Genomic DNA, 25294 nt, shown 5'->3' on the forward strand with positions numbered 1-25294 from the left:
ATGGTAACCTCAGTAAAGGTTGTTTTTCCTTTATTGGTTCATAACTGTGCTTATTCTCATGTTGTTTAATGGAAACAAGATATTATCACATGATGTTGCTGGCAACAAATGACTCACCCTCCATATGGGAAATTTCACGTTTAAAATATCATTCACTCAGGAGAACTGTTCAAAATATCATCATTTGACTTTTGCACAGACTTTCACATTGAGGACAAGGAAACAGGCATCACTGGCTTGGAGAAGCAACTGAAAGAGTTGAAAACAAATAAGTACACGGGTCCAGACAGAATCCCAGTTCAGTTTCACAGAGAATACTGTGTGGCATTGGCCCCTTACTTATTTTGCATTTGTCATGAATCTCTCACCCAGGACAAAGTCTCAAGCAACTGGAAAAAAATACAAGTGAATCCTGTATGTAAGAAAGGTTAAAAGAATGAACATGCATAAGTCCAATATCCTTAACATTGGTTGCCTTGGGATTCTCGAGTGCATTCTGAGTTCAAATATAAAAAATTTCCTTGAGACAGAAAAGTGTCTGTACACAAGTCAGCATGGATTTAAAAATCAAACAATGTAAAATCCAGGATGGAATGTAACAATATTATGAGAAGGAACGTTACTACGCACCATATAGCAGAGATGCTGAGCGGCAGATAGACACAACAAAAAGACTCATCAATTAAAGCTTTTGGTCATTAAGGCCTTTGTCAACAATACACACACACACAAAGACAACACTCATGAAAATACAACTCACACACACGACTGCAGTCTTGCCTGAGACTGCAGTCTTGCCTGAGACTGCACTCTTGCCTGAGGCTGCAGTTGTATGTGTAAGTTGCGTTTGTGTTTTATCTCTTGTTCCTGTTATGGCACTATCACAGGATATGGAACATGTCAATTTTACAAGCTTTCGGCCAGAATTTATGGTAATACATAAAACAAAACGAAAACAGTAAACAGTAACTTAGGTCCCACTACAAAAAATACATTTTAGAGATAGATAGATATTACAAAACAAAAACAGTAAACAGTAACTTAGGTCCCACTACAAAAAATACATTTTAGAGATAGATAATGATTACAAAATAATAAGTGTTACAGAGAAATAAATATTGCAAAATATACACTCCTGGAAATGGAAAAAAGAACACATTGACACCGGTGTGTCAGACCCACCATACTTGCTCCGGACACTGCGAGAGGGCTGTACAAGCAGTGATCACACGCACGGCACAGCGGACACACCAGGAACCGCGGTGTTGGCCGTCGAATGGCGCTAGCTGCGCAGCATTTGTGCACCGCCGCCGTCAGTGTCAGCCAGTTTGCCGTGGCATACGGAGCTCCATCGCAGTCTTTAACACTGGTAGCATGCCACGACAGCGTGGACGTGAACCGTATGTGCAGTTGACGGACTTTGAGCGAGGGCGTATAGTGGGCATGCGGGAGGCCGGGTGGACGTACCGCCGAATTGCTCAACACGTGGGGCGTGAGGTCTCCACAGTACATCGATGTTGTCGCCAGTGGTCGGCGGAAGGTGCACGTGCCCGTCGACCTGGGACCGGACCGCAGCGACGCACGGATGCACGCCAAAACCGTAGGATCCTACGCAGTGCCGTAGGGGACCGCACCGCCACTTCCCAGCAAATTAGAGACACTGTTGCTCCTGGGGTATCGGCGAGGACCATTCGCAACCGTCTCCATGAAGCTGGGCTACGGTCCCGCACACCGTTAGGCCGTCTTCCGCTCAGGCCCCAACATCGTGCAGCCCGCCTCCAGTGGTGTCGCGACAGGCGTGAATGGAGGGACGAATGGAGACGTGTCGTCTTCAGCGATGAGAGTCGCTTCTGCCTTGATGCCAATGATGGTCGTATGCGTGTTTGGCGCCGTGCAGGTGAGCGCCACAATCAGGACTGCATACGACCGAGGCACACAGGGCCAACACCCGGCATCATGGTGTGGGGAGCGATCTCCTACACTGGCCGTACGCCACTGGTGATCGTCGAGGGGACACTGAATAGTGCACGGTACATCCAAACCGTCATCGAACCCATCGTTCTACCATTCCTAGACCGGCAAGGGAACTTGCTGTTCCAACAGGACAATGCTCGTCCGCATGTATCCCGTGCCACCCAACGTACTCTAGAAGGTGTAAGTCAACTACCCTGGCCAGCAAGATCTCCGGATCTGTCCCCCATTGAGCATGTTTGGGACTGGATGAAGCGGCGTCTCACGCGGTCTGCACGTCCAGCACGAACGCAGGTCCAACTGAGGCGCCAGGTGGAAATGGCATGGCAAGCCGTTCCACAGGACTACATCCAGCATCTCTACGATCGTCTCCATGGGAGAATAGCAGCCTGCATTGCTGCGAAAGGTGGATATACACTGTACTAGTGCCGACATTGTGCATGCTCTGTTGCCTGTGTCTATGTGCCTGTGGTTCTGTCAGTGTGATCATGTGATGTATCTGACCCCAGGAATGTGTCAATAAAGTTTCCCCTTCCTGGGACAATGAATTCACGGTGTTCTTATTTCAATTTCCATAAGTGTATGTTTACATTAAAAATATTCGGTATTAAAAATACAAATTTAGGCATACATTTGCGATTTACAATACAAGAAATGTTAAACATGGTAGTTCAGGAACTCTTCTATTGTATAAAATGATCCTTGCAATAGGAACTGCCTTAAGGTTTTTTTAAACAAGAGATCATCATCTACCAAACACTTAATTCTTGAAGAGAGGGCATTAAAAATCTTACAGCCACTGAAATGGACTCGTTTCTGCACCATATTCAGATTTGGCTGTTCATAGTGGATATCATGTTTCCTTCTAGTATTGTGACTGTGATATGCACTGTTCAGCTTAAAGATGGATTTTTCTTTCCTTATGGAGCACATCAAAGAGAATATATATTGCGCAGTGGATGTAAGTATTTCAAGCTTCTTAAAAAGATTCCTGCATGTGGCTGTAGGATGGACTCCACAAATGATCCTTATGGCTCTTTTCTGTACACACAGTACTTTTTTAGCCAGTGGCTGATTTCCCCAAAATATAATTCCAAATGCCATAATTGCATGAAAGTAACCATAATATGCTGACTTAATGGTTTCCGTATTTCTATAAGAAGAAGCAATGCACAGTGCATATGTCACTGAACTTAGTCTTTTGCATAGATCCAGAATGTGGTTTGACCAATGCAGTTTGATATCAATATGCAAGCCTAGATATTTTGAGGAATCTACCCTGGTTATTGTCTGCTCACCTAGTTTTACTACTATTTCCTCATCTTTGGATTTTGTTTGGAACTGAATGTAGTTTGTTTTACAGTAATTTAAAAAAGAAAGACCATTAATGTTAAACCAGTTCGCCATTTCATTTAAAACCTTATTTGCTGTTACCTCAAGTTTATCTACTTGAATTATCAATAAGTAGTGTAGTGTCATCAGCGAAAATAGTGAATCTATAATATTCCGTACAGAGAGGGAGATCATTTATAAATATAATAAAAAGTAGGGGGCCCATAACTGAGCCCTGCGGCTCTCCACATGTGATGGTACCCCATTCTGAAGATAATGGGGCACCATCTTGACTATCTACTACAACTTTTTGTTTCCTGTTTGACAGATGTGAGTCAAGCCATTGCCCTGCTGTACCACTTATACTGAGATGTGCAGCTTTTTCTAAAAGAATTTGGTGATTTACAGAGTCAAATGCTTATGTTAGGTCACAAAATATGCCAATCACTTTCAGTTTTTTGTTGATAGATTCCAAGAGTTTTCCAGTAAATGCAAATATTGCATCTTCTGTTGACAAACCTTTCTGAAATCCAAACTGACTTTTGCTGAAGATATTCACTGAGATGCTTAACTATCCTGACATGCATTAGTTTCTCTAAAACCTTTGAAAAGCTTGTCAGTAGTGATACTGGCCTATAGTTAGCAGTATCTGTCTTATCCCCCTTCTTATACACCGGTTTTACAACTGCATACTTAAGCCTCTCAGGAACTATTCCTTGCTTAAGTGACGCATCAAAAATGTGGCAAAGGACTTTACTTACATGGCTGGAGCAGTATTTTAATAATTTGTTATAAATGTTGTGAATTCCAGCAGAGTTTTTACTTTTCAGGGATTTAATAAATCTTTCAATTTCTTGAACAGTGACTGTGTTGTACTGAACCATGTACTATAGCTTTCAAAAGATTGATGGCTTGCTTCATGGACCCTTGTAAACCTATTTTTTCTGTTACTGTTAAAAAATTGTTGTTGAATGTGTCTGCAACTGTTTTTGGATCGCTAACAAGATTACCCTCACTTTTGAGTTGGATATTTTATCTACAAACTGCATTTATCCCCGTTTCCTTCTTTACTAATTTCCTGATAGTTTTTATTTTATTGCTCGAGTTGTCAATTTCTGTCTTCAAGCACATGTTCTTTGCTGCCTGAATGGTCTTATTCAGAACTTTATTGTAGATTTTATAGTGTGTAATCCTACTGTTATCATTTGAACTCCTGGCTGCAGCATATAGTTCTCTTGTTGTTTTACAAGAGATTTTGACGCCTTTAGTAATCCAAGGCTTGTTTCCAGACTTGAACAGGTTTTCTCTCACAGATTTTTTAGGAAATGCTTCTTTGAAAAGGCTTGTAACTTCTTCGATAAATATGTTAAATTTTGAATTAACATCAACTGTAGCATATACAGGAGACCAGTCCACAAGCTGTAATCGCTGATTAAAGGTTTCAGTGGTGTGTCTGTTTATAATCCTAAATGTTTTCCGTATGTGTGTGTGTGTGTGTGTGTGTAGCTATTGTTGATGAAGGCCTTAATGGCTGAAAACTTTAATTGTGAGAGTCTTTTTGTTGTGCCTATCTGCGACTCAGCATCTCTGCTATATGGATTTAAAAAGCATCACTCGCGGTGAAAGGTAAACACACCAGAGAGACAGTCCTGATTTTGCTGTTGATAATGGAAGCAAGACAGAAGAAAAATTAAGAGAAGGTAACAGGGTTTGTTGACCAGGAAAAAGAGTTATGTAAAATAGTGTAACACATTCAAAATTTGGAGAAAAATAGGAGTAAGCTATAGAGAATGGCAGGTAATCTATAACATGTGGGAGAACCAAAAGGGGACAATAAAGTTGGAAGATCAAGAACAAAGTGAGGTTAAAAAGGGTGTAAGACAGAGATGTAATCTTTCACCCCTACTGTTCAATCTGTACATTGAACAAGTAATGATGGAAATAGATGAAAGGTTCAAGAGTAGGATTAAAATTAAGGGTGAAAGGATATTAATGATATGATTCACTGATGATATTATTGCTATCCTCAGGGGATGTGAAGAAGAATTGCAGGATCTGCTGACTGGAATGAACAATCTAATGGATACAGAATATGGACTGAGAAAAATGAATATAATAAGAAGCAACAGAAATGAGGATACTGAGTAACTGAACAACAAACTTGGAGGTCACAAAGTAGATGAAGTTAAGAAGTTGTTTTACCATGGAAGCAAACTACCCCAAGACAGACAACAAGGTGGTCATAAAGAGCAGACTAGAACTGCCAGAGCGGGCATTTCTAGCCACAAAAAGTCTACTAGTATCAAACATAGGGCTCTTTTTTGTGGAGAAATTTAATTATATGGTAATAAATCATGGACAGTGCAAAAACCAGAACAGAAATTGAAGCATTTGAGATGTGGTTCTGCAGAAGAATGTTGAAAATCAGGTGACTGATAAGTTAAGAAATTTGGAGAGTCTCTGCAGAATTAGTGTAGGAAGGAAAATCTGGAAAACACTGACAAGATGAAGGGACAGGATCACAGGACATTTTTGAAGACATCAAGAAATAACTTCCATGGTAGAAGAGGGGGCTATAGAGGGTAAAAACTGTAGGGGAAGACAGAGATTGGAATACATATAACAAGTACCTGAGGATGTAGGTTGAAAGTGCTACCCTTGATATGAAGAGGTTGGCACAGGAATTTGTGGCTGGTCACATCAAACCAGTCATAAAAAATAGCCTTTAACAGAATCTTGAATTGTACTTCAAGTTTGTGAGGACTGAAGTTTGAATTTGTTAATATTTTAAATTCATTATTGTTCATTGTTATGTTTAGTTTTCCTGTGTGTTGTAATGAAACCGTTTCCTTACTGCTTATGTGTGTTCCATACAAATTATTACTTAATGACTAAAAGCACCTTCTGCAAAGTTTACATAAAAGTAGAGAAGCAAAGGGAGTTCAGCGTTCTCTGTAACAAAGATCAATTATTCTTGTGATACTCTTCTCATTTTTACAACCACATTTTCAAATCGATTTGACACAATATCTCAGTGATCCATTAGGCTATTATCTTCAAGTGAGGCACTGCTGCTGCTGAGTCTTGTCAAACAAAGGAGAGTCTCACAAATTATTCTGCTGAGAAAGCTTACAAAGTCGTATCACTGATTCTTAATTGATTCTTTTATGATTAGACCTTGTACAGATTGTACTATCTGTAACAGAAACCATGTCAAATGTGAAAGTCAGCATGATTTATTAACACAACTGAAGTCACCTATTATCATGATATCATTGATATATTTAGAAAAATAGGAAGTACAGGTTGGCAGATATGGTAAATGTAAGCTAAATAATGTAACTAGAAAAGTAATGAATTACCGCCTGTTTAATATCATCAAGGCATCAGCTAAAGCCCTTTATTAAAGACATAAATGGACCAGTACTAATTATATTTATTTGCTATTGCTGTTTATAAATACATTTATAATAGTTGTTACCATATTCCACATCTGTCAAGCATGAAGATACCTGCAAACATGTTTTTTGAATAGATGGCAAGATCAGTTATTCACATTAGAGGCAGATCACATCTCTGTTGTGTCTTACTGGCCCTTGTTTCTAATGAGGAAGTTGTGTTTGAGAATGTTATGAAATATGTCTTTGCATGTCTGACGACAGTCTCAACTAGTAGTTTACATATTTCTCTTACAGATTTTATATCACTTGAATTGGTAGATGGGATGCCAAGACTTCTGGTTGACTTCGGCTCTGGCACATTAGAGCTCAAAATAATAACAAGAAAAGAGTTAAATGATGAAGAATGGCACAGGATCGACATTTTCTGGGACACAGAAGTATGTTAAAATAATTATTTATTTACTTCATTTTCCATTCATTGTGTTGCTAGATGCTGAAAATATAGTATTTTGAAACCTAAACTCAAAATTGTTGCATTCCAAATAGAAAAAGAATATATAATTATTCCACACCCATAAGTATCAAAAACACATCTTCCCACATTGGCTTTTGAACTGGTTGCTACTCTTTCAGTGACAAGCCTTCATGATTTAAAAATTAATTACCATAGACCTTCAGCTTCAGACAAGTGAAAATAAACCCATAAGGGATAATATCTAGGATATATCATGGGTGCATCACAAATTCAATGTTTCTTTTAGTCAGCAATTAGATAGAAGTCTTACCAAAACGAAAGCATTTAACATCTCACTGTTTGTAATGCTGATGAAGCATTTCCTAATGCATTTGGGATGGACGTTCAAACCTGATACAGTCTCCAGTACAGTTACTAAATCTCACAATGCAGATTTTATGTGAAGTCATTAGTGATGATAAGATCCTAACAAACACTTCATTTTTCAATAAACAATTTGAGTATTTGAAAGAGAGTGACAGAATTTTATGTGCTGTTGTGATGCATGCATTGAGACTATCGGCTGTCACTTTGAAAGTTGCTACAATTAAATAACGGCATGCACTTCACCATTAGACCACTAGGCTCAAAGTGAAAGTTTGAGCTTAAATTGTTGTTATAAGTGTGTGCTGTGCTTAAGTCAATATGAGGGAGTATAAAAAAAATAAAAAATAAAATAAAATAAATTAAAATACACTCCTGGAAATGGAAAAAAGAACACATTGACACCGGTGTGTCAGACCCACCATACTTGCTCCGGACACTGCGAGAGGGCTGTACAAGCAATGATCACACGCACGGCACAGCGGACACACCAGGAACCGCGGTGTTGGCCGTCGAATGGCGCTAGCTGCGCAGCATTTGTGCACCGCCGCCGTCAGTGTCAGCCAGTTTGCCGTGGCATACGGAGCTCCATCGCAGTCTTTAACACTGGTAGCATGCCGCGACAGCGTGGACGTGAACTGTATGTGCAGTTGACGGACTTTGAGCGAGGCCGTATAGTGGGCATGCGGGAGACCGGGTGGACGTACCGCCGAATTGCTCAACACGTGGGGCGTGAGGTCTCCACAGTACATCGATGTTGTCGCCAGTGGTCGGCGGAAGGTGCACGTGCCCGTCGACCTGGGACCGGACCGCAGCGACGCACGGATGCACGCCAAGACCGTAGGATCCTACGCAGTGCCGTAGGGGACCGCACCGCCACTTCCCAGCAAATTAGGGACACTGTTGCTTCTGGGGTATCGGCGAGGACCATTCGCAACCGTCTCCATGAAGCTGGGCTACGGTCCCGCACACCGTTAGGCTGTCTTCCGCTCACGCCCCAACATCGTGCAGCCCGCCTCCAGTGGTGTCGCGACAGGCGTGAATGGAGGGACGAATGGAGACGTGTCGTCTTCAGCGATGAGAGTCGCTTCTGCCTTGGTGCCAATGATGGTCGTATGCGTGTTTGGCGCCGTGCAGGTGAGCGCCACAATCAGGACTGCATACGACCGAGGCACACAGGGCCTACACCCGGCATCATGGTGTGGGGAGCGATCTCCTACACTGGCCGTACACCACTGGTGATCGTCGAGGGGACACTGAATAGTGCACGGTACATCCAAACCGTCATCGAACCCATCGTTCTACCATTCCCAGACCGGCAAGGGAACTTGCTGTTCCAACAGGACAATGCACGTCCGCATGTATCCCGTGCCACCCAACGTGCTCTAGAAGGTGTAAGTCAACTACCCTGGCCAGCAAGATCTCCGGATCTGTCCCCCATTGAGCATGTTTGGGACTGGATGAAGCGTCGTCTCACGCGGTCTGCACGTCCAGCACGAACGCTGGTCCAACTGAGGCGCCAGGTGGAAATGGCATGGCAAGCCGTTCCACAGGACTACATCCAGCATCTCTACGATCGTCTCCATGGGAGAATAGCAGCCTGCATTGCTGCGAAAGGTGGATATACACTGTACTAGTGCCGACATTGTGCATGCTCTGTTGCCTGTGTATATGTGCCTGTGGTTCTGTCAGTGTGATCATGTGATGTATCTGACCCCAGGAATGTGTCAATAAAGTTTCCCCTTCCTGGGACAATGAATTCACGGTGTTCTTATTTCAATTTTCAGGAGTGTATTTTTAAGTGCTATATATTTTCATATTGTTTACAAAACAACTTTATCCCTTTCAAAATACTACTGTCTATTACAACTAAAACATTTGCCCCACTGGTGCTTCCACAGTTTGAAACATGTTGTGAAATTGGTGTTTTTTCATGCCCCTTTTCATGTGTGAAAACAAGAAAAATTTGCGCAGAGCCAGGATAGGTGATTAAGATGTGTGGGCAGTGGAACCATGCCACTTTTAGCTAAGAACTGTCTAACAGAGATGGCTGTGCCTGCAGGTGCATTGTCAAGGTGGAAGGACAAGTCTCCAGTCTGCCACAAATCACTGAACTGAGCTCCAAGATAATCCACTAATCTCTGACTGTTGATCAGTTATCTGTTGACAGTATGTGAGCACAAGCTCTTGAATTTTTTAAATATTTTTATTGTTTCTGGCAGGTAATGGATGTCCAGAACGAGGTTTGTCATCAATCAACATGTCAACATTTTTAAATTGAGCAAACCACTTGTACACTTGAGTTTTTCTCTTAGCATCATTTTTGATATTAAAAGCACCAAGTAGTAAACAAAATTTCACAGTCGCACGTTGTTCAATTAAATTTGTCATCATAAAAGACAAAACAAGAACAAAGCAGTACTAGCAAATAGAATCACTGCAGATGAACGGAACAAGTCAGATTGACAACACAGGTGGCACTGAACTGATAATGACTTGTGCTATACATACATAGTGGCAGAAATGCGTAGTACACAAGCTCCGCCCAAGGCAATGTTATTCCAATTTTCTTTTTGGTCCCCCTCATAAATCGTAAAAGTCTATGTAGACCACTAGATTTGTACCTCAAAGTACTCAGCTTGGAATCCAGTATAATTTACATATATGGGTTTTAGATAACTATGATGGCTATAGTAGCCATTGTAAGTGAGCAAGCATGTATTGATGAATCGTATCAATTGGAGATGCGAATCACCATTGTCTCCTACTGGCCAAGCAACTTTCTTTACTATCTGAAAACTGAATGATTACCAGGCTACACTTGCTTTATTGCTTTATTTCACTTTCAAATTTGGAATGATCGAACTGTGATAGGCTTCCCTATGCTGCACTAAAAATGATTTTGACCAAGTCTCCATTTTCTTTGCTTTTGTTCTGGGTTTAGTAATCTTGGCAGTTACCTCCTGTGTATATGTGTTGGATATGAACTGCCTTGCTTATGGAAAATGTTAGTGATTTTGCTGCAATATCTGTAGTTGTTCTGTCATCTTCCAGTACAATGGCAAAAATAATAAAAATCATGATTTCATTTGCTCAGTTGCATGTAGTACATCAAAATCCAACTCTCTTTTAACTGGTTTTAATCAGCAAAATGTTATTTATTGTGGAAGAATCCTTTCACGATGTGGCTGGGACTGCTGTAACATTTAATAAGCCGTCATAGCAGTTATATGAAACAAAGGTATGATCTCATAGACACATACATCCCATTGCAAAATAATTTCATTATTTATCCAACTACTTCAGCCTACATCAGTTTTAACCTGCTTACTGTAGTCAAACCTAAGTCTTCCTCTAAAGTAATTATCCCATAGACATTCCTCCATTACCAAATTGATGATTCTTTGATGTCTGAGGATGTGTCATGTCAAATTCTGCCACAAAATTCTTCTTTTGCCAGTTCGATTCAGTACCACTTCATTAGTTACCCTATCTATACATCTAATCTTCAGTATTCACCTGTTGCACTATATCTCAGAAATTTATATTCTCTTCTTATACTAACTGTTTATTGTCCACATTTTGCTGCCATGCAGTTTTCTGCTATTATATATTCCAAATGAGGGAAAAAATCACCATTCTTTTCTGATTTATCCTTTAAATTATCTACATAATTTAGAATACTAACAAAATGATTCATATGCAAAACACTTAAGTGTGGACAAGATCTCTCTCTCTCTCTCTCTCTCTCTCTCTCTCTCTCTCTCCCCCCCTTCCCTCCCTCCCTCCCACCCTCCCACCTCTCCTTCACCCCCCCACCTCTCCCTCAACCCCCCTCTCTCTCACTCACCTCTCCCCCACCCCCCCCACCTCTCCCTCAACCCCCCTCTCTCTCTCACTCACCTCTCCCTCACCCCCCCCCCTCCCGCCTCTCCCTCAACCCCCCTCCCTCTCTCTCTCTCTCTCTCTCTCTCTCTCTCTCTCTCTCTCTCTCACACACACACACACACACACACACAGAGAGAGAGAGAGAGAGAAAGAGAGAGAGAGAGAAGTTTAGGAGAGATGTTGTTGAGAGGAAAGGGAGAGTACAGTGGCAAGTTATAGGATCCAGACTAGAAAAGGAAGATATATAAGAAAAGATTCCTATAAGGGATCTAGTAGGGGAGTGAAGAGTAGAGAAAGTATTATGTGGGTGCAAGACAATGGGATGGTATGTGAACAGGAGGATGTCATGTGTGGTAAGTTGAAGACAATGATAAGCAGAGATTGAGAGCAGGGGAAAACAGTCATTGTTTCTCACAAGAATCCCAATTTTCTGTAGAAATGATTGAAAGCAAAAACAGATAATTATGTCATTACTTGTACAAAATAACTGATTATATGTGGAAACACACTGGTGTGCTTTGAAAATTCTTCTTGTAAGGCTGATTCTCAAGACTGTGCGTTTGCATAGAGGTGCAAATATATCAGCTTAACATATGGGAAAGCTGTACACTGATCAGCCAGAACATTATGCCTATCTACCTAACAGCTATTATGTCCACCTTTAGCATGGATAACAGCAGTGACTTGTCATGGCATGGAAGCTGTGAGACCTTCCTGTGTGGCTGGAGGAAGTTAGCACCACATCTGCATACACAAGTCGACCTCATTCTTGTAAATTCTGGGATGCCACATTCAATCACATTGCAGACATGTTCCATTGGATTCAGATCTGTTGAGTTAGGGGGTGAGCACATCAATTGGAATTCACCACTATGTTCCTTGGACCACTCTATTACACTCCTGGCCTTGTGACATGGCACGTTATCTTGCTGAAATATCCTGCTGCCTTTGGGAAAAGTGATCGTCATGAAGGAGTGTATGTGCGTGGTCTGCAACTAGTATACCATACTCCTTGGGCATCATGGTGCTTGCACGAGCTCCACTGGATCCATGGATGCCCATATGGATGTTCCCCAGAGCACAATGGAGCTGCTGCCAGGTTATCTCTGTCCCACAGTACAGGGGTCAACGAGCTGTTTCACTGGAAGACAATCGATTGGCACTCTCCCATTGGCTTGATGAAGAAGATGTTGGGATTCATCAGACCATGATATGCTCTGCTACTGTGCCAATGTCCAGTTCCAGTGGTCATGTGCCCAAACCCATGACATCTGGACATGGTTTTTCACCTTGGTTTCACCGCCTGTTGAAGACAGTCACCACAGCACTCCTTGAACACCGACAAGTTATGAAGTCTGCCAAATACTCTTGCCAGGTCTCAGGACCATCATATTTTGCCCCCAGTCAAACTCAAATAGATTGCGTGCACCTTCCCCATTCTACACACTGATAGCATGCTCACTGATACTACATGCACAGTGCATTCCTCCGCAGATTATGCTGCTATCACCAGGATGGGTTTGTATCGATAATAGGTCAGTGGTCATAATGTTCTGGCTGATCAGTGTATAATTATTTGAAAAGATGTGAAGGCTTATTTTACTATGCACGCTCTAAAACGGCAAAATAACAGACAGTTACAATGTCAGGTTATAGAAATTGGTTAACTTTCAAAATATGTGGCTGACAACATAAACATTACTTCAACACCACAGACTAGGCCTTAGTCTTGTTTTGAGTGGCAAACTCGCACCTGATAGGCATGTTTCCGGCCCTTCCAGCTGTTAATGCCAGTAGATGTATCCTGATGATGCCACTGTTTCTTTATTCAGGCAGTTCCTCATTTGACTTCATGAGACATAGTGGATTGATTCTGTTCTGGACCTCCTTCCCCACCACTTTTGTATCCAGGTCCTGCTGCACTGAATGTAGTGATGCCAAACATTTGATTAAGGAGGTGGTTCAAATATGTATTTGATGATTTTTTTTGAGTCATCATACTTCTGATTGGTATGATGCAATCCACCACAAATTCCTCTCCTGTGCCAACCTCTGCATCTCAGAGTATCAGTTGCAACCTATGTCCTCAATTATTTGCTGGAGGTATTCCAAGGTCTGTCTTCCTCTATAGTTTTGCCCTCTACAGCTCCCTCTGGTGGCACCATGAAAGTCATTCCCTGATGTCTTACGAGATACCTTATCATCCTTGTCAATGTTTTCCCCATACTCGTTTCCTCTCCAATTCTGTGCAGAACCCCCTCATTCCTTACTTTATCAGTCCACTTAATTTTGAACATTCATCTGTAGCACCACATCTCAAATGCTTCGATTATCTTCTGTTTCAGTTTTCCCACAGTCCATGTTTCACTACCATACAATGGCGTGCTCCAAGTGTGCATTCTCAGAAATTCCTTCTTCAAATTGAGGCCTACATTTGATACTAGTTGACTTCTCTTGGCCAGGAATGCTCTTTTTGCCAGTGCTAGTCTCCTCTTGATGTCCTCCTTGTTCTGTCTTGATTATTTTGTTGCCTAGGTAGTAGAATTTCTTAAATTCAACTACTTTGTGATCATCAATCCTGATGTTAAGTTTCTCGCTGTTATCATTTCTGCTATTTCTCATTACTTTCATTTTTCTTTAATTTACTCTCAATCCAAATTCCATACTCATTAGACTGTTCATTCCATTCAGCAGATCATATAATTCTTCTTCACTTTCACTCAAGATAGCAATGTCATCAGCAAATCATATCATTAATATCCTTTCACCTTGAATTTTAATTCCACTCTGGAAACACTCTTTTATTTCCATCATTGTTTCTTCAATGTACTGATTGAAAAGTAGAAGCAAAAGACTACATCTGTGTCTTACACACTTCTTAATCTAGTCGCTTTGTTCTTGGTCATCCATTTATATTATTCCATCTTGGCTTTTCTACACATTGTATATTACCTGTCTTCCCCTACAACTAACCTCTATTTTCTCAGAATTTTGTACATCTTGCACCATTTTACATTGTCAAACATTTTTCCCAGGTTGACAAATTCTATGATGTCAAGATTTTTCTTTAGTCTTGCTTCCAATATTAACCACAACATCAGAATTGCCTCTTTGGTGCCTTTCCCTTTCCTAAAGCCAAACTGATCATCATCTAACACATCCTCAATTTTCTTTTCCATTCTTCTGTATATTATTCCTGTCAACAAATTGGATGCATGAGCTGTTAAGCTGATTGTGCAGTAGTTCTTGCACTTGTCAGCTCTTGCTGTCTTCAGAATTGTGTGGATGATGTTTCTCTGAGAGTCATGTGGTATGTCACCAGACTCATACATTTTGCACAGCAATGTGAACAGTCATTTTGTTGACACTTTCCCCAATGATTGTAGAAATTCTAATGGAATTTTATCTATCCGTTCTGCCTTAATTGATCTTAAGTTCTGCAAAGCTCCCTTAAATTCATATTCTAATACTGGATTCCCTATCTTTTCTAAATCGATGTCTGTTTCTTTTTCTTCTATCACATCAGACAAATCTTCCCCCTCATAGAGGCCCTCAATGTACTCTTTCCACCTATCCACTCTCCACTCTCCATTTAACAGTGGAATTCCCATTGCCCTCTTAATGTTACCATCCATGCTTTCATTGACTTACCTCTATTCTGAATCAGTCCTTCTGACAATTATTACTTTTCTATTTCTTCACATTTTCAATGCAGCCATTTAGTCTTACCGGTGGGCCATCAGAATTGTACATCACGGATTTTGATGGTTCTCAGATATGTTGTAGAGGGACATGCACTGAGTATGAGGCTATCCCCTATTTTAGTGACAGGCCTTGGTTTTTGAGAAAATTGATTTTGAAGTTCACTGCATGCTGTAATATGCCTAACATTGGCCATGTTCCAACCAAGTGTGTGTGGTGCAGTTACCACACTGAACGTACCATGTTTGGGTCCTTTTCATGTTTTTGCTTTTTTTTAAAATCAGAATAGTCCAACATTTTTCCATTTTATTTTCCAGAATATCAATAAACAGTGTACATTGTATGAAATTATTAAGAAATATTCAATTTTGCTGTAGTAATGTAATTTTCACATCATTATTACAAAATCTTACTTGCTATCACCTGCATTGCTTGCTATGTCACAACAGAAATCTGGATGATATTTCTCTTAAAAGCAACCAAAACACAATGTTTGACAGCACCAGGCACATTTCATAAAAGCTAAGTCTTGCAACTGCATGGAGTTTTTAAGAGTGATACCGGAAAACATTAACTATTTACATTCAAAAAAGTTTTTCTTTCATCCGTTAACTTTGATGCAAACCATGCATATTAGATCATATTAAAAAAAGTAGGTGCCCTGAATTGATATAGAATTAATGAGTGTAGTTTTATGGAATCAGCCCTGGATGCAATTGCTTTCTTGGTCTTCAACAAATCGGGAGTATTCTGAATTTTCTTCATGAAAATTTTAACCTGTCAGTAAAAATATACATTATAAGGCTGGCAAAGTGGAGTACACTTTGGTGGGATAACTTTTAAGGTGCAGGTGCACGCTTTCCTCTCGTCCACGAAGATGTGATCATATACGGTCAGATCAGTCTGGTGCTCTCTGCACCAGGGACAGACTTTTTCAGTTTATAGTGTGTGTCAATTTTACATCTAGTGTAATGCATGTGAACTGCAGATTTATTTTTGGAGAACGTAGATTCTTTATAACAGAGCACAAGGAAATGAGAAATAAGTTACTAGCGAATGTAATTGTAAGTGTCGTGTAATTTTTTTCTGATAGTGTTTATGTGCAATATAGTCTTAAATGAAAGTTAACCCACAAGTAATAAATAGTACAAAAAGACAAAGAACAGATGTTTTTATAATATGTTATCTTGGAAGAATGCTGAAGATTATGTAGGTAATTGGATATTTAGCAAAGACATAGTGAATTTAATTAAGAATAAAAGAACCTTATGACTCATTTCAACTAAAATGAGGGCAGTGTGACAGGTAAATAATGTAAGCAGCTTCAGATGGATGTTTATTATAGTTCTTACACACACATGATGAAACTTGCACAGGACATGTAGAAATTTTTCCCCTCCCATGTATGGAAGAATCACAGATTTTAAAAAGTCTTCGTACACCAGTTTCATGAACTTCCCTCATTTTGTGCAGGACACAATTACACTTTTAAATTTGAGAGTTAACTGATCCACTCTTTCTGAACATTAGGGCCAAATTTTCCCAACGGTTCCTGAATATGTAAAAAAAAAAACATATGGGATGCCCTTTCCTGATGCAGTTAGAATGTACTGTGCTGTGTATGAATGACTTGTCTTGTTTAAATCTTTTCTCTGCATGAGAATGGTTCTCACTCCTTTCTCTGAGAGAGACCTACTGTACATTGATAGATATTGACAGTCCAGTTGATCAGTGTTGATTATGTAGTCAATGTTAAAATTACCAATAAGTATTTTTGTTTGTGTGAAGAATTCTTCCACAGCTACTAATACTTCTTCGATCGTTGCACATTCTTTGGAACTGGTAAACTGTGTAATCTTACTTTGCCTGATTTTAAGCTTTTGTTTAAACCATTTGACCCAAGCCAAGCTGGCCACAAAATTAGAGGTATACAATAAAAGTGGAACAGCAGTGTTCATTGTGATCTGAGTCTGTATCTGCTCCTGAGTATGCCTTACAATCCAATATCTGATAACAGAACATCTGCCTGACCATGATGTAACCTAACTGAAACCTTTCTGTTTCGCCCAGCCTTTTCCTAGTATATCTGCTCCTCCTGTTATTCTTGAACAAAGTATTCACTATTACCATCTGAAATTTATTGCAGAACTCAGTTAGTCTTTATCCTCTCTCATTTCTACTATCAACTTCATATTCTCCCCTAACCCTTTCTTCTGCTCTTTCTCCTACACACAGATTCCAATCCTCCATGACCATCGGATTTTTATCTTACTTTATGCATTGAATTATCTGTACAGTATCCTCATATACTTTTTCTATCTCTTCATCTTCTGCTTGTGATGCCAGCATGTATACCTGATTTATTGTTGTCAATGTTGGTTTGCTGTTGATTCTCATAAGAACAATCCTATCACTGAGCTCTTCACACACTGTCTGCCCTACCTTTCTATCATGATGAGTCCTACTCCCGTAGTAACATTTTGTACTGCTGTTGATATTTCCCTATTTTATACTCATCTGACCAGAAATCATTCTCTTCTTTCCATTTCACTTCACTGACCCTTGCTGTATCTAGATTGAGCCTTTGCATTTCCCTTATCTGATTTTCTAGCTTCCCTACCACGTTCAGGCTTCTGACATTATTGTCCTTTCATTGGCTATTCAATCTTTTTCTGATGGTTGCCTCCCCCTTGGCAGTCCCCTGCCAGGCATCTGAGTGGGGGACTATTCCAGAATCTTTTGCCAAAGGAGAGATCGTTGTGACATTTTTTCAGTTACCAGCCACATGACCTGTGGTTACATGTCATGTGTCTTTAATGCAGTGGTTTCCATTGTCTTCTGCATCCTCATGCCTTTGTCATTGCTGATTATTCCACCTCTAGGGGCAGTTTCCCACCCCAAGGACAAGAGACTGCCCTGAAACTCTGTCCACCCCTCTGCCTTCTTTGACAAGACCATTGACAGAAAGAGGGTGATTTCTTATGCTGGAAGTCTTTGGTCACCAATGCTGAGTATTAATCAAAATTTAAGCATTGATGGGTTTCGAACCTGGCATTAGGAAATTTTGATCACTAATCAAAGATGCAAACCCTAGACCATGGGTGCAGAAATCTAATTGATGGTAAACACTTATAAATTGGTTATAGTTTATTTTGATACACAACTTCCTCATTTATAACAGCAGACTGTTTCTCTTGTATTCCATTTTGCTGTCAAATAGTGGACTTATTCCAAGTTTTATACAAGAATATAAATGTCTTGTAAAAACTATATTTGTATATCATATCACAATAATCTCTTCCATGACATATCTTCCCCACATGACCATTGCTCTCCACCCACAACCACACTTAACCTCTCTTTTCTAATATTATTTTCTTAAGGAATCACATATAATGAGAAAGAATTAAATCCATTAAGTGTGAATATAAAATTAAACATACTACTAATGAAGCCTCTGTAAAGTGCCATCTTATGAAAGTCTGTGGGGGACTAGATAATATTCTATTTCCTAAGTACATGGTGAAATAATTCAGTCAAATATAAAATATGTATTGTGGGAGGTATTTCTTCTTGGAATGAACATCATAGCAGGAAAAATTTGAATATAAAATGAGCATAATTTTTTTTAAACCAGTGTAATTAACTGAAAGTGTTACTCATAATGGAAAGTTTTGGTGGTGTATTTTGCTTATAAGGTCTGTGCATCTGAGTGCCAATTTCCAAATGAACTTTTCATTACATGAATATGAAACTGTGGAAAACTCTTGAGTTTGCAGAGTGTTCGAATGGTGCTGGACTTCTGTAAATTTGCGGATATTACTGAGCAAGAGGATGGAAGCTTATCAAAATTTGATTACACAATCTGTCAGGCTGAAGGTGTTGTACCACCTTTCAGTGAATACTTGAATGTCAATGACCCACTTCAGATAGGTGGCTGCCACAGACAAGAGTTTGACCCACAGATGTTCCACTGGCATGGAGCTCCTTTTACAAAAAGTTTCAGTGGATGTATTAGAAATATTTATTACAATAGGCAGGTAAGAAATACTGTTTTTCATTAGCCATTCTGTTGCATATTTTTTTAAAAAAAATACTGGAATTTTTTCAAAGGCTCAGCTTAATTTAGCAAGATGCAGTGCAGACTGGGACAAAATACTGATTTTATAAATTTTTATTCAGGAATAAGAGTCCTATGTTTCACTTGTAACCTTTTTTTGTTGTCTAAATAAGACCTGATAAACTACAAGAATGGGTTAAATTTCATACTAAAATCACACTTCATTACAGTTCCTGTTTTGTAAATAGCTGTAGAATTGTGTTCTCATCTTTCTTCTATTTTTATTACTTTGTAAATAATAAACCATTACCTATCGCAATGCTAGAAGTGAATATTGGCAAGACTGACATCTTGTTTTGATGATCCTTAGTTTCAGAAACTCATGTTAGTTGACAGACCTTATGCTGGAGTAATGCAACAAACCAAGGTAAAAGATAAATGTGAAAGAAATTAAAATCTTGATAGGGTAGAAGGAGAAAGTTGATGAGGTGATTGTCAAGAAATGAACAGTTCATTGCTCTTGGTCTTTAAAGGTGAATATAAGCTTAATGAGAGTGAAAAAGGAAGATGAGTGGTTAAAGATGAGATGGGTAATTCAAGAATGTGATAAGAATTTGACAGAACACTGAACCTGAACAACCAAAATCAAAACCAGGCACCTAGAGTAGATGACAACCTGTCACAATAACTTAGTTCCTTGTGAAAAACAACCATAATAATGCTGTCCTATCCAGTAGAGCATGTTTTGTAAATTCTACAGTCTTTCATAAAAATAACTGATTGACATCAACAGGTGATGAATGCTGGTTACTGCTGGCAAGTAAATAGCTTTCTTCTTTCAGGAGTAACCAGCAGCCACCACCTGATGATATGAAGGAGTTACCTTGAAGAAATCTTGTGAGATTTAGAAAATGTGATGTAATGGCAGATCTGCAAAGAAATCCTTAAGAGTCAACTAACAGAATGACTGGTGGCAGATGATCTGGGTGAATGTCAGTGTGGGTAGATCAGGAAAAGCAGTGATGTAGAACATTTCAAGATTATGATGAGATATATTTCCATATATATTGAGTTACAATTTACTGCTCAACAGATACTATAAAATTACAAATAAAACAATAAATGATTATTGTATCCTAAGTAGTCACTTGTTCAGAATAGTATGGTAGGCTTAGCTATTTTTGTACCGTTTATTTGCTGTCCATATAGCAATCAGTTTTTGGACATCATCATAGCTTTAGTTTACATAATAATTACATACAAGGTTGTACTAGTAGTACTTCTCTTACCAGAAACAGATAAATGATTATTGTTGTTGTGGCCTTCAGTCCAAATACAGGTTTGATGCAGCTCTCCATGCTACCCTATCCTGTGTAAGTCTCTTCACCTCCAGGTAACTACTGCAGTCTGCATCCTTCTGAACATGCTTAGTGTATTCATCTCTTGGTCTCCCTCTATAGTTTTTACCCTCCATGCTACCCTCCAATACTTAATTGGAGATCCCTTGATGCCTCAGATTGTGTCCCTTCTTCTAGTCAAGTTATGTCACAAATCTCTCTTCTCCCCAATTCTATTCAGTACCTCCTCATTAGTTACATGATCTACCCATCTAATCTTCAGCATTTTCTCTAGCACCACATTTCAAAAGCTTCTATTCTCTTCTTTTGTACACTGTTTATCATCCATGTTTCACTTCAATACATGGCTACACTCCATACAAATAATTTCAAAAAGGACTTCCTGACATTTAAATCTATACTCAATGTTAACAAGTTTCTCTTATTCAAAAACAATTTCCTTGCCATTGCCAGTCTATGTTTTATATCCTCTCTACTTCAACCATCATCAGTTATTTTGCTCCGCAAATAGCAAAACTCATCTGCTACTTTAAGTGTCTTATTTCCTTTTCTAATCCCCTCAGCATCACCTGATTTAATTCAGCTGCATTCGATTATCCTTGTTTTGCTTTTGTTGATGTTCATTTCAAGACACTGTCCACTCTGTTCAACTGTTCTTCCAAGTCCTTTGCTGTCTCTGACAGAATAACAATGTCATCGACGGACCTCAAGGATTTTATTTCTTCCCCTGGATTTTAATTTCTGCTTCAAATTTTTCTTTTGTTTCCTTTACTGCTTGCTCAATATACATACTGAATAACAATGGTGATAGGCTACAACCCTGTCTCACTCCCTTCTGATCCACTGCTTCCCTGTCATGCCTTCGACTCTTATAATTGCTATGTGGTTTCTGTACAAGTTGTAAATAGCCTTTTGATCCCTGTATTTTACCCCTGCCACTTTCATAATTTGAAAGAGAGTATTCCAGTCAACATTGTCAGAAGTTTTCCCTAAGTCTACAAATGCTATAAATGTAGGTGTGCCTTTCCTTAACCTATCTTCTAAGATAAGTTGAAGGGTCAATATGGCCTTGCGTGTTCCTACATTTCTATGGAATCCAAACTGATCTTCTCCGATATCACATTCTACCAGTTTTTCCATTCATCTGTAAAGAATTCATGTTAATATTTTGCAACTGTGAATTATGAAACTGATAGTTCGATAAGTTTCACACCTGGCAGTACCTGCTTTCTTTGGAATTGGAATTATTATATTCTTCTTGAAGTCTGAGGGTCATTCTCCTATCTCATACATCTTGCTCACCAGGTGGAAGAATTTTGTCGTGGCCAGCTCTCCCAAGGCTATCAGTAGCTCTAACAGAATGCTGTCTACTCACAGGGCCTTGTTTTCACCTAGGTCTCATCGTGCTCTGTTAAATTCTCCATGCAGTGTTTTATTTACCATCTCATCTTCATCTACATCCTCTTCCATTTCCATAATCTCGAGTACATTGCCTTTGTGTAGACCCTTTTTGTACCCCTTTCACCCTACTGCTTTCCATTCTTTGCTTTTCCCTTCTTTTCTTAGGACTGGTTTACCATCTGAACCCTTGATATTTGTCCAGGTGGCTCTCTTTTCTCCGAAGGTCCCTTTAATTTTCCTGTAGGGGGCATCTACCTTACCCCTAGTGATGTATGGCTCTGCGTCCTTACATTTGTCCTCTAGCCATTCTCGCTTATCCATCTTACACTTCCTGTCAGTCTCATTTTTTAGACGCTTGTATTCCTTTTCGCCTGCTTCATTTTCTGCATTTTTATACTTTCTCCTTTCATCAATTAAATTCAATATCTCTTGTGTTACACAAGGATTTCTACTAGCCCTCATCTTCTTACCTACTTGATCCTCTGCTGCCTTCACTATTTCATCTCTCAAAGCTACCCATTCTTCTTCTACTGTTTTCCTTTCCCCTGTTCTTGTCAATCATTCCTTAACTCTCTGTTTTTGTGACACTCTTTACAACCTCTGGTTCTTTTCCTTTACCCAGGTCCTATCACCTTAAATTCCTACTTTTTGTAGTTTCTTCACATTTTATCTACAGTTCATAACCAATAAATTGTGGTCAGAGTTCACATCTGCCCCTGGAAATGTCTTACAATTTAAAATCCGGTTCCTAAATCTCTGTGTTGCCATTATATAATTGATCTGAAACCTTCTGGTTTCTCGAGGTCTCTCCCACATATAGAACCTTCTTTCATAATTATTGAACCAAGTTTTAGCGATGAATAATTTATGCTCTGTGCATTAATCTACCAGGCAGCTTCCTCTTTCATTCCTTACCCCCAGTCCATATTCACATACTACTTTTCCTTTACTTTGATACAGAAAGTGAAGATCAGAAATTCTCAGTTTTCTGTTAGAAAAACAAGCTTATGGCTTTGTACACTAATAGTTTTAGAAGGAGATCCTACAATTTGAAATCTTCTATTTAGTAACAGCATTTCTCTGTTAGTAAAAATATGTACCCATACTGCACAAAGGTAAGCTCATCAGCTCTGCCATTCTGGCCAGAGGCCGGTTACAAGGGTGGTTTTAAAAGTTCTTGGAACGGAATAGAAAAAAAGTACTTACATCACTGAAACCCCCCTTTTTTTTTTTTTTTTTTTTTTTTTTTTCAGTGTAGTCTCCTTGTAGATTAATGCACTTGGTCAAATGATGTTCCAGTGTCTTGATACCATCTCAAAAATGAGTTTACTCCAGACCTGCAAAATAGTTGTCAACTCTGGCTATCAATTCATCGTTTGAAATGAATCTTCATCCACCAAGAAAAATTTTCAGTTTTGGGAAGAGATCGAAGTCTGATGGAGCCATATGAGGTGAATATGGTGGGTGTGGAAACAATTCACACCTTAGTTTTTGTAATTTTGCCATGGTGACTGCACATGCGTGTGGGCACATGTCGAGAGTCGCGGCACCCACCTTGCAAATAATTTTTTCATTTATAATTCTTCAGTTAAAATGTGATACACACTTTCATACGATATCTTTAAAGTATGAGCAATTTCACATGCTTTCAATAGGTGATCCTCCATGACCATTTTATGCACTTCTGCAATGATTTCTGGAGTAGTGACACATCTTGATCAACCACTGTGTGGATCATCATCTAAGCTCTCCTGACCAAATTTAAATATATTTGTCCACTTGTCAACAGTTGAATATGAAGGAACAGAGTACCCCAGTGTATTCTGGAAATTGGCATGATTTTCCTTTGCTCACTTAATCACTGCTCGAATTTTGATTTTTTCCATCTTCGCAAGTCACTACGCGGGAACAACAGCAGAGCCACATCACTGCCACAGCTCTCTTCCAAGAGCACTGATGAGGCACGTGTTTACAGGCAGCAGTCCAATGAATATCATGTGAACAACTCATTGCGCTAGTGCTGACCTCTTGCGGTGATTGCAAGAACTTTTCATACCACCCTTGTAATTTGGACCGACCAACTACATGTCATTCTTCTACCAGTGGTGTCATTTGGATGTGTTATGGAGGGGTGTGGGATCAGCACAACACTCTCCAAGCTGTTGTTAGCTTTGTAAATCTTGGAGCCCATACTTCTCATTCAAGTACCTCCTCAACTGCATTTCTCTATAAACAAAAATATATATCCACACTACGCAATCATAACCTCATAAGCTCCACCATTCTAGCCCCAGATGGGCACATTGGGACTGACCAACTGCCATGTCATCCTCAGCCAGTGGCATCATTTGAATGCCTGATGGATACGCATGGATCAGCACATCACTCTCCCAGCTGTTGTCAGCTGGAACCCATACTACTTATTCAAGTAGCTCATTTGTTGGCATCAGAAAGCTGCATGGACCCTTTTCCAGTCTTCCCACCAAGAAAAAATTCCTAGCATTATGGGACCTGAACCTGGGTCCTCAGCATAGCAGTCTGCCATGCTGACCATTCAGCTATAGAGGCAAGCACACAACAAAATGACTAAATGAAAATAACCTAATCTACATAAAATACTTCAACAGTTATAAAACAGTTTAGCTATATCTTTCCTTTGGTAAGCTCTCTTTCACAAATTCCTCAGCAGATTAGTATCCATGATTCTAGAGAAATATGTGTAGTTTAGTTCTGAAAGTGGATTCCCTACTCCTTATGTTTCTAAGATAAGTGGAAACAAGGATGTAGATTTTTACATCAGCTTTCTTAGCACCTCTCAGTACCAGGGACAGATTTTTTAAATTTACAGTGTGTGTCATTCTTACATATGGTGAAATGCATGTGAACTGCTGATTTCTTTTTGGAGAATGTAGGGTTCTTTATAACAGAGCACAAGGAAATGAGATATGTTACTAGTGAATGTAATTGTGAGGGTTTGTAATTTTTTTGTGATAGTGTTTATGTGCAATATAGTGTTAAATGAAAGTTAACCCACAAATAATAAATGGAACAAAAAAGCAAAGAATATTTTTTTTATTTTTTTTTATTTTAGAAGATTATGTAGGTAATTGTATATTCAGCAAAGAGATACTGAACTGAATTAAGACTAAAAGAACTTTATGACTCAGTTCAACTAAAATGAAGGCAATGTGGCAGGTTAATACAGTAAGCAGGTTCAGACAGATGTTTATTGTAGTTGTTACGCAGAGATAATGAAACTTGCACAGGACAGAGAAGTGTACAGAGCTTCATCAAACCAGTCTTTGGACTGAAAATTACAATGACAACAACACAATTTGGATAA

At 39.4% G+C, this 25294-nt stretch overlaps 1 protein-coding gene across 1 annotated transcript in view; it reads left to right on the forward strand.

The window, feature by feature from the left end:
- LOC124616382 (neural-cadherin-like) overlaps positions 1 to 25294 on the forward strand; it is a 312303-nt gene that overhangs the window by 149375 nt on the left and 137634 nt on the right. The window contains exons 14-15 of the mRNA XM_047144688.1: positions 6999 to 7141; positions 18912 to 19172. Coding sequence (XP_047000644.1) covers positions 6999 to 7141; positions 18912 to 19172 — 404 coding nt within the window. The remainder of the gene's footprint in view (positions 1 to 6998; positions 7142 to 18911; positions 19173 to 25294) is intronic.

Source organism: Schistocerca americana, chromosome 5 (assembly GCF_021461395.2).
Source record: "Schistocerca americana isolate TAMUIC-IGC-003095 chromosome 5, iqSchAmer2.1, whole genome shotgun sequence".
Lineage (NCBI taxonomy): Eukaryota > Metazoa > Arthropoda > Insecta > Orthoptera > Acrididae > Schistocerca > Schistocerca americana.